Source organism: Orycteropus afer, unplaced genomic scaffold, assembly GCF_000298275.1.
Source record: "Orycteropus afer afer isolate SDZICR_OR568_19922 unplaced genomic scaffold, OryAfe1.0 scaffold00084, whole genome shotgun sequence".
Lineage (NCBI taxonomy): Eukaryota > Metazoa > Chordata > Mammalia > Tubulidentata > Orycteropodidae > Orycteropus > Orycteropus afer.
In genome coordinates, this window is record NW_006921671.1 from 2260097 (window position 1) to 2271186 (window position 11090).

The 11090-nt window shown below is 37.6% G+C and overlaps 1 protein-coding gene across 1 annotated transcript in view; it reads left to right on the plus strand.

Annotated features, from left to right (window-relative positions):
- Positions 1-11090, plus strand: part of GPD2 (glycerol-3-phosphate dehydrogenase 2) — a 172876-nt gene that overhangs the window by 117240 nt on the left and 44546 nt on the right. The window contains exon 8 of the mRNA XM_007941812.2: positions 5126-5319. Within this exon, the coding sequence (XP_007940003.1) occupies positions 5126-5319 (194 nt within the window). The remainder of the gene's footprint in view (positions 1-5125; positions 5320-11090) is intronic.

Here is an 11090-nt window from a genome sequence, read left to right on the forward strand (position 1 = left end):
GGTTCAAACCCACCAGCCACTCCTCAGAAGGAAGATGGGGCAATCTACTTCTGTAGTGATACTGCCTTAGAAACCCAAGGAGGGGTCGCTATGAGTCGGGTCTGACTTGATGGCACATAACAACAACAACTTAGTGTAGGCACTATGCTAAGGCACTTGACTGCTAACCAGAAGGCTGGCGGTTCAAACCCACCAGCCACTCCTCGGAGGGAAGGTGGGGCAACCTACTTCCGTAGTGATACTGCCTCGGAAACCCAAGGAGGGGTCGCTATGAGTCGGGTCCAACTCGATGGCACATAACAACAATGATAAATTATATAGGCAAATAATAATAAATGTAATGTAAGTACATTATCAGAAATTTCCATCACTATAGATAAGGAAAAAGTAGATACAAATGAAATGTCGGAGCCTCCTTCCCCTCTTCATGCCACCTAGGACCCTAGTTCCTCTCTGGTAATTGGTAACAGTTTCTTCTGATTACTTCCATAAGATTTTATTTTATACTTGCACAAATGTATATCCTTTTATAAGTTTTGCATGAAAGAGATCATTTTATATGCATTTTTCTGTGCTATGCTTTGTACACTTAATAAAACAGTAGATAGATATCATATAAGAAATATGAATACTTTAAAAAGAAAATACCTTTCTTAATCCTAAAAAAATTGGCATTAGCTTAGGGCTTCCTCCCCATAAATCATGACAGTGTTAGTTCCAGTTACATTGCCTCCATTGAACATGCAATAAATGGTCTCATTCTATTTTGGGAGAAATTAAAATCTTCATTTTTTAACACCATAAACTACAACCACTACAAATCCTATTGAAATCCTTAGAGAAGTGATGTGCAGCCCAATTCCCACTGAGACTTTATTTCAGATGAGCCCCTTGGTTTTGGATTGTGACCCGAATTAAGGGTTTATTTCCTATTAAATAAACTGCCCTGAAGGCGTTGTATCTGGCTTCTCATAAGGGGATAGTTTGCTGTCCGTATCAAGTCATTCCCTTGGGTGGGGTCCAGGGAGCTAAGACTGAACTGGCTTTTGTGAGTTCATCAATCACCCACACCCACCAATTAAAACTCAAGGAGTTTTACTAGATCCTTAGGGTTGAACCACGACCTCTGGTGACACAGTGCCTAAGGCGTTTGACTGCTAACCAGAAGGCAGCCACTCCTCAGAAGACAAACGAGGCAATCTACTTCTGTAGAGATACCACCTCGGAAATGCAAGGAGCGGTTGCTATGAATCGGCTCAATGGCAATAAGTTTGGTTTTGTTTGGTTTAGGGATGAATCACAGCTAGACTATACCAGGGCTGCTCTTGAACTGGTGGTTGATAATAATGTACAACCAAGCATTTTAGCTAGAACTTGTTCAGATTGGGAATGCAATGAGTTTAATTGCCACAGATTAACGAAAGCCAAAGATGAGGAAATTGAAGATTTCTACTAACTTCTACAGTCTGAAATTGACCGAACATGCAATCAAGGTGTGTTGATTATCACTGGTGATTGGAATCCAAAAGTTGGAAACAAAGAAGAGTTACTGGTAGTTGGAAAATACAGCCTTGGTGATAGAAATAATGCTGGAGATCACATAATAGAATTTTGCAAGATCAATGACTTATTCATTGCAAATACCTTTTTTCAACATTAGCAACAGCTATATATGTGATACATGTGGACTTCACCAGATGGAATACACAGGAATCAGATTGACTACATCTGTGGCAAGAGACGATGGAGAAGTTCAGTATCTTTGGACTGCTAACCAGAAGGCTGGCAGTTCAAACCTCTCAGCCACTCCTCAGAAGGAAGATTGGGCAATCTACTTCCTTAGTGATACTGCCTCAGAAACCCAAGGAGGGGTTACTATGAGTTGGATCTGACTTGATGGCAGTGAGTTTGGTTTTTTTGGTTTAGGCTGCTAAATGAAGAGTGAGGACCATGTGTACTATGCATCTTGCTGGGCTGCTTTCAGAAGTATCTTTGTGGCATTTATTAAGCATATTACAATCCTAGCTAACATTCCATGTGTGGAATTTCTTGTCATGGTAGCAGCTTTTTTTTGGCGGGGGAGGGCAGAGAGGATTGTTTTAATTTCAGAAAACTAAACAACACAGAAAATCTCTTTTTTTGGAAAAGCAATTTTAATTTACATTAAGAACAAATCTGGAATTTTCTTCAGAGTTGTGGCTCTTCAAAAAGCAGCAACAAAGTACCAAATGACTGAAATACTTGAAAATGATAATCTCCTTCTTGCTTACTAATGGTTTTTAATACTGACAAGAGTTCAATTTTTTTTCCTCTATAACATGTGTATATACTGTTAGCTCTAACACTGACTGCTAAATAGTTCACAATAAATTGATTTTAGTTTAAATAATGATACTTTAGGAAAGCCCTGGTCTCCATGAGAAAAAACATTCATTACATTTTATCCTAGACACACATAAATTAGAAGCAACTTTTTCCTCCTGATATCAAAAGAATTATACATATTGCAAAAAGACCTATGCTTTCACCATGTTGTATATACTACTGGTATAGTTGCTGTCTGTTTTCAAACTTAAATGTGTCCTTGCAGAATTAATCTTCCCTAAAAATCAAACTTTTCTGTAAGGGGTATGAATTAGGTAGTTTAGAACTAACAATGGTATTTCCAAGTGAATTCTTAAATTTTTATTCCATTCATTAATAGCCTTGTCTTCCCTCTGTGCTTGTTAATTTTAATGTTTGACACATATGTCTTCACTTAAGTAGTTGCTTCTCTCAGTTTCCAGTTATATGTGTGTTGGTAACCATCACCTTCACCCTTTAAAATGCTTTTATTACACTGAGAGGTTTTAAAGAATTCAATAGTTGTGCTTTCCTAGCAGCATTTTATGTGAAGGTTGCTGAATATCACAATTTTATGCTGAAGTTAATCAGATTTATTGAGTTCTTTAGGCATATCATACGATATCTGGTCCATAAAGTATATCAACATGTATGTTTCTCCTTAAATTTTGGAGTATGGAATTTGCCTTTTTGCTTCAATATAGAACAAATTATCAATTGAATACTTGACCTTGAAATGAGTTCATTTCAAATCCCAAAGTGATAGATTAAACCTCAAATTAAACCACATGATAGCCAGTTCCTTTTAAGATTTTTAGAGAGTTTTATGACAAATACATAGAAAAAGATGTAGAGTCATCTAGACACTGAAAATACTTGATACTCAATAATTTTCAATACATTAGAGTGAAAGTAATTTCCTCTAAATATGAGTGAGGATGCAGTCTCACCTGAAGATTTTAAATAATTGACAAACTTCCGTGGCACTTTCTGCATGTGCCCACTCTCTTCTGTCTCTTCTGTGTCTCTAAGGGAGATTGTAAAATGATTTCCATCTGCAAAGCCTGAACAGACATGGCAGGAATTGCATAGGGCTAAGGGGTCTTTGTAAAGAAAGACTACTATTCCTTATGGTGTAAATGAAGATGCATACCTAAGCCCACCTTAGATTTCTTTTTTATAAAATACACATACTTGTTTGGGTTTCTGAGGTAGTATCTTTATGGAAGTAGATTGCCCAATCTTCCTTCTGAGGGGTGGCTGGTTAGCAGTCAAATGCCTTATGCACTATGCCACCAGAGCCCATATGTATATATTTCTTTCCTTATAAACAGTTAGTATTTCATTCTGACATATTTGAAGCAATCCTTTTTTTAAAAAAAATTATTTTAGGGGAATGATAAGAAAAAGAGAAAAAGTTGCTCGTTTTATTTCATATCCATAAAAATGGTGTCCTGAAATTTGTTCAAACCAAATAGAATTGTGTTTCTTACTTAATAAATTGTAGCAATAAAAGCTAGAAATATATAGAATATACCTTTAATATTCACTTAATATGAAAATCAGTCAAACTGAAATAGCTAACTGAAGATTTGTGGGGACCTCTTTGAATGATACATTCAAATTCCACCCACCCCTTTAACAACATCTCCAGCATGTTCAACATCTTGAATAGTTAACGAATACATTAAAGCAACAGTTTCTAGTCATTTAAAAATAAAACCTCACTTGTTTTGTTAATGTTTACTTACAGTCGCTTATTCTTTCAAGTATGTTTTATAATTTGGTTTCAGAATGTTAAGAATGTCAGTGAGAAGTCTTTACTAATATTTTCAAAGATTTTGTATAATCTGCCTGAAGAGGCACGCTGGAACCTTGGTTTTATAGCATGAAACACTAGGGTCTTCTGTCCATCTAAGGATTTTCAATGCTGAAGTATTCCTCTTCTTGACCTTATCCTGGTGCATTGTTATTTAGGTTATAGTATGAAGCCAAGCCCTTTTCTCATGGATGCACTTCTTTAGATTTCTATGCCCTTGAAGTAAAATAAGAAATCTCATCTTTGGTGAAGTGGCCCAAGTTCACCTAAGCACCAAGGAGTAAAGAACTTTTTGATTACATTCTAGTTTCTAGAAACTTACACCATTCACTTCTCATGTACTTCTGAGGCCTTCTACTCAAAGATGTGTGAAATGTCAAATGTCCCAGGAAAATGCTTTTCATAGATTTGGAAAAGTTTGAAGATCTATTCTTAATTAACTATCATAAAAGAAGTTATAGGCATTTGGCCTGCTGATATTATCTGATGTGAATGGTCTAAGGAGTATAAAAAACAAAAACAGCTGAAACTAGAAATCCACTTGCTTAATTAACCTTGAGTTGTTGATGTGTGGATGGGCAGTTCTGCTAGAGACTATCATTATTGTCACATTTGCTTCTTTTTTTTCCCTCCCCCAATTTTTTATTGTGATTTGGGTGAAAGTTTACAGAGCAAATGAATTTTCCATTCAATAATTGATACACATTTCATTTCATGCCATTCATCGCAATCCCCACAATGTAACCGCAACATATTCCACTTCCTCCCGGGATTTCCATTTGTTCCATTTTTTTTTTAAATCATAATTATTACTATTTTTTCTTTTAAATATTTCTAGATTATACTACAGGCAGTAAAAGTGTTGTTTATTTGAGAATCAATGAGTGAAAGAATTTTTATAATGCAGATTAAAATTGATGTTCTGCTAATTTCAGAAATAAATTACGCTTCTTTTTATCCCAGCCCAGAGAGTATGGGACTTCTTGATCCAGCCACCAGTGATGGGCGAGTTATTTTCTTCTTACCTTGGGAAAAGATGACAATAGCTGGCACTACTGATACTCCAACTGATATTACACACCATCCTATCCCTTCAGAAGAAGATATCAACTTCATTTTGAATGAAGTGCGTAACTACCTGAGTTGTGATGTTGAAGGTAACGTGTGCATTCCTTTAAGTTGTCTCCTTTTTCTTATATCTACCAAATTATTCCAGCTGTCACTGATAACAGCCATGTCTCAGTATGATACATCTTCACATATGACCTTGCTGTTACTTTTGGGTGCTACTCTCTTCTTTTGGAAGACTTAAAGCCAAATTTTAAAGCAATTGAAAGAAATTTCCTTCTCTTCTCTAATGTCTACATCCTTTTGAAACTCAAGTGATCATTTTCTGATAATTTCTACTGACAAGATTGAAGTGCCATATGCAAGCTCTAAATGCTTGTGCTCTTCAGGAAGAGTAGATAAAATTTACTTCACATTTCAATTTCTTGAGCTTGGGAAGATATGATATACAGATCAGGCGTGGCTTTAGGAAGTAATTGAACGAAGAAATCAGAAAATAGAGGTATATAGCATCTGTTACTATTTGGAAAGTATAGTGTTGACTGGTAGATTTAGCCAGTAAGAGTAAGTTTTCTTGTTTTGTTTGAAAAAGCCAAAGTTTACTTCTTTTCTATTCTACCTGAACATTTTAACTTGGATGTCATGCAGTTTTCTCCAAACAAACATATATAATGAATTGTTTTGTACTGACTATTCCCAGAAGGCCCCCAACATTATTACCCTTTTCTTTTTTCTGTCTCAATTAATAACAGCTTCACTATTTAGCTAGTCACCTAAATTGGAAATGGCATGCTTATCTTTGGTTTTTTTTTTTCCCCTCTCTACATTGAGTTTAATTTCTGTCTATTCTCACTTTGAAATCTCCTGTGATTTCCCTCCTACTTTATTGTCTTGTTTCATACCTGTGCCAATTCTCACTTGAACTGTTGCACTGCCGCCATAATTACCTCCCTATGTCATGTCTCTGTTACTATCCAGTTGGATCCTTCTATCAGTTACGTTTCTAAATTATAGTCCTGCACAAAGATCCCTTTGATGTCTCCTTATTGATTTTAAATAAAAGTTTAAACTATTTTGGAATATAAAGCTTTTCACAACTTGCCTTTGCAGCTTCATATTCAACTGCTGCCCTTTTCATGCATTCTATTGTCTAATCATACTGTATTACTTATTTCCAAATCATGGCATACACTTTCAGACCTTCAACTCTTGTTTTGGTTGAAGCCTTGCTCTGGGATGCCCTTTCCTCCAACTTCTCATCTTGGAAAAATATTTTTTTATACTTTAGAATCCAGCTATACTCTGTGCTGCCATAGAATGTTGGTCATACTGCTAGTATGTCGTGACATTATAGTACAGGTAAGAGGTAAAAGGAAGACCCTCAATGAGATGGAGTGACACAGTGTCTAGCTAGAACAATTGGTTCAAACATGGTAATGATTGTGAGGATGGCTCAGGACCAGTCAGTGTTTCATTCTGTTGTATGTAGGGTCATTATGAGTTGGACCTGACTCGATGGCATCTAACAATAGCAACATCAATAAATAGTCTTATAGACAGTGAATTGGGAAGACTGAAGAAGAACTGATGCCTTTGAATTATGATGTTGGTGAAGAATATTAAATATGCCATGGACTGCCAGAAGAATGAACATAGAAATACAGCCAGAATGCTCCTTAGAAGCAAGGATGGTGAGACTTCATCTCATATGCTTTAGATGTATTATCAGTAGGGACCAGTCCCTGGAGGAGGACATAATGATGGGTGGAGGGTCAGTGAAAAAGAGTAAAACCCTCAATGAGATAGACTAATAGAGTGGCTGCAACAGTGGACTGAGACACAGCAGTGATTGTGAGGATGGCACATGATGGGTTAATGTTTCATTCTGTTGTAGCTGGGTCACTGTGGTAGTTAAGTTTGTGAGTCAGCTTTGCTGGGCCTGGTTGAGTGGCTGGGCAGCTGGATGTAGTATTCCCTATGATGAGACTGGTAATTAACTCTGTGGTGGGATCTACTGTGAGCAGCTGAGTAGCTTCCTTAGGGATGTGGTCTGCTTCCTGTATATAAGGAGAAGCCTTGGGGAATGGGCTCTAGCTTATGGCACGTTTGAACCCTACATGTAGCCATGTCATTCAGCAGCCTGCCATGCTCTGCTGACCTTGGGACTTTCACTGGATTTGAATTAATGGCCTACTGTGTGGTTTGGTAATATCAGGACTGTTTTTTTTTTTTTTTTTTTTTCACTTGTCAACCTTGGATTTGTCAGCCTCAGAAACCAGCAGCTATCTGAGTGAAAGGAAAGCTCCCAGCTTCAGTGGGCCAGGAGCAGGAGGCATGGCTGAAGCCCAAGGTTGAGGGCCTTTCACCCAGCCCCTAGAGCCTGGCACTTTGAACTCAGACTTAAAGCCTCCAAACTAAGAGAATAAGCTCCTGTTTGTTAAAGCCATCCCTTTTGTGGTATATTTTCTGTTAGAGAGGCACTAGGTAACCACTACCATCACTATGAGGTGGAATCTACTCGACAGCACCTAGAACAGTGATAATAGTCTTAGGTATTTTCTCACTTGGAACTACTTGAGGGTAAGAATTCTTTATTCAGCTTCCAAACTTGTTATCTAACTGGTATACAACTCTTTTTTTTTTCTTTTTAAATACTGCATTTTAGATGAAAGTTTACATAGTAAATTAGATTCCCATTTAACAATTCACACAGAAATTGTGCTGTGACATTGGTTAAAATCCGTGTGTGTGTCAACACTCTAACCATTTCCACCCCACCTTCCCCATTTCTTTCCATCCAGTTTTCCTGTTCCTCCTTGCCTTCTCGTTTTTGCTTTTGTCTAAATGTTGATTGTTTGGTCCCATATAGTTTATTGTTTAAAGGAGCACATTCCTCACTGGTATTATTATTTTATAGGCCAGTCTATCACTTGGATGAAAGATGACCTTTGGGAGTGGTTTCAAATCCCTGTTGAAAGTGGTACGCCACTTTGATTGTTTTGAATTAAAATGAATTTATAGAATAGGTAGTTCCTGACTTACAATGGGGCTCTATTCCAACAACTCTGTCAAAAGTCAGTTCTGACTTAAGTCTAATACCTCTTTTTTTTTTAAGTCATTGTTACTGCCTTTTATTATTACCTTTATAAATGTGATCTTTGAACATCTGCGAGTGATAACAGATCAGGAAGTTTAGATTGTTAGAACACAACAAAGTTAATTCAATAGCAGGAAACTCTTCATTGACAGTTTCTAAATTCTTAAAGTTCAGATGTGGTAGTGATGCTAGATCTACCTGCTTAGGCATGCTTCTGTAAAGATTTACAACCCTGGAAACCCATCGGGGGTTGCTATGAGTTGGAATCAACTCAATGGCAGTGAGTTTGTTCTTTTTTCTTTTTGTACATGCTGAGAGGCTGAATGTGCTAAAAGGAAGTGTAAGTTCCAGAATGCTGCTGCCATTGAAATAAGGCCCAGATGATAACAGAGACTGGGTGCTGAGTCCTTCACTTTTATTCTGTGGTAAAGAGATGGTAGACTTGACAATACCTGGTTGTTGTTGTTACTATGTGCCATCAAGTCGGACCCAACTCATAGTGACCCCTCCTTGGGATTCCGAGGTGGTATCACTATGGAAGTAGATTGTCCAACCTTCCTTCTGAGGAGTGGCTGGTGGGTTTGAACCACTAGTCTTCTGGTTAGCAGTCAAGTGCCTTAGGTACTATGCTACCAGAGCCCCTGGTAGGACCTGATAAGTCCGTAATAATCTTTTTAGTTAGATGCCTTTCACTATTTATAGAGAATTGGGGAAACAAATTCATAGTTGTTGTCAATTCTGATTTTTGAGAACAGTGGTTAAAATTAATATCTATGCATTACTAATCGGATATTTCTCCTAATGATCTGGGGACATTTGGAGATTAAGAGCTCTCTAGGTAACAGAGAGACAAACCACCATTCGTCTGTCAGTTTGTCATACTGTGGTGGTTAGTGTGTTGCTGTGATGCTGAAAGCTATATGCTACCAGTATTTCAAATACCAACAGGGTCACTCATGGTAGACAAGTTTCAACACAGCTTCCAGACTAAGACTGTTATTGTTAAGTGCCGTCAAGTTGGACCGGACTCATAGCGAGTCCTCCTTGGGTTTCTGAGGCGGTATCACTATGGAAGTAGATTGCCCAACTTTCCTTCTGAGGAGTGGCTGGTGGGCTTGAACCACCAGCCTTCTGGTTAGCAGTCAAGTGCCTTAGGCACTATGCTACCAGAGCTCCTAGACTAAGACTAGGAAGAAGGATATAGCCAGCTCTATTTCTGAAGGGATAAAGAAAAAAAAGGCCACTTTTTGAAAAACTTATGCATTACAGGGAAACAGTGTCTGATATAGTTCTGAAACATGAGCCTCTCAGATTGGAAAGCATTCATAATACAACTGGGGAAGAGCTCCCTCCTCAAAGTAGAAGTGACTTTAATGACATGGATGGAGTACAGCTTTCTGGACCTTCATTTGCTGAGGTGGCATGACTCAAAATGAGAAGCAGCAGCTGCAAACATCCATTAATGATAGGAACATGGAATATAGGGAGTATGAATCTAGGAAAACTGGATGTTATCAAAAATGAAATGGAACACATAAAGATTGATATCCTAGCCATTAATGAGCTGGAATGGACTGGTGTCGGCCATTTTGAATCAGGCAATCATATGATCTGTTGTGGCAGGAATGACAAAGAGCAATGGCATTGCATTCATTGTCAAAAAGAACATTTCAAGATCTATCCTGAAGTACAGTGTGTATAAAGAAGACCGATTAATAAACTATTATTCAAATTTACACACCAACCACTAAAGTCAAAGGTGAATAAATTGAAGATTTTCCCCAACTTTTGCAGTCCAAAATTGATCAAACATACCATCAAGATAATTTGGTAATTTCTGGTGACTGGAATGCAAAAGTTGGAAACAAAGAAGGAGCATCAGTAGTTAGAAAGTAAGGCCTTGGTGATAGAAATGACACTAGTGATTGCATGATAGAATTTTGCATGAACAATGGCTTATTCATTGCAAGTACATTTCTTAAACAAAGTAATGCTGACTATACTTTTGGACCTCATGAGATGGACTACACAGGAATCAAATTGGCTACATTTGTGGAAAGAGACAATGGAAATGTTTGGTATCATTAGTCGGAACTAGTCCAGGGCCAATTGTGGATCAGACCATCAATTGTTCAAATGCAAGTTTAAGTTGAAACTGAAGAAAATTAAAATAAGTCCATGAGAGCCAAAATATGGCCTTGAGTATATCCCACCTGCATTTAGAGATCATCTGAAGATTACATTTGATGCATTGAACACCAGTGATGAAAGACCAGACGAGTTGGTTGACATCAAGGATATCATACATGAAGAAAGCATAAGGTCATTTAAAAGACAGAAAAGGAAGAGAAGACCAGAAGAGACTCTGAAGCTTGCTCTTGTATGGAGAATAGCTAAAGCTAATGAAAGAAATGATGAAGTAAATGAGCTGAACAGAAGATTTCAAAGCACAGCTCAACAGGACAGAGTAAAAATATTATAGTGAAATATGCTGCAAAGGGGAAGAACATGCTCAGCATTTCTCAAGCTGAAAGAACTGAAGAAAATATTCAAGCCTCAAGTTGTAATATTAAAGGAGTCTATGGGCAAAATCCTTCTTCCTAGTCTGTGTCAGGCTATAAGTAGGGCTGTTACTTATGCACCAGGTACATCTCGCTGGGTTTTAAACACCAGAGGCTCAGCCTCAAAACTCACATCTACATGTCACCACAGTAGGACAAACTGACAGACAAGTTTGTTTTGCTGTTGGAGACCTCTCATATC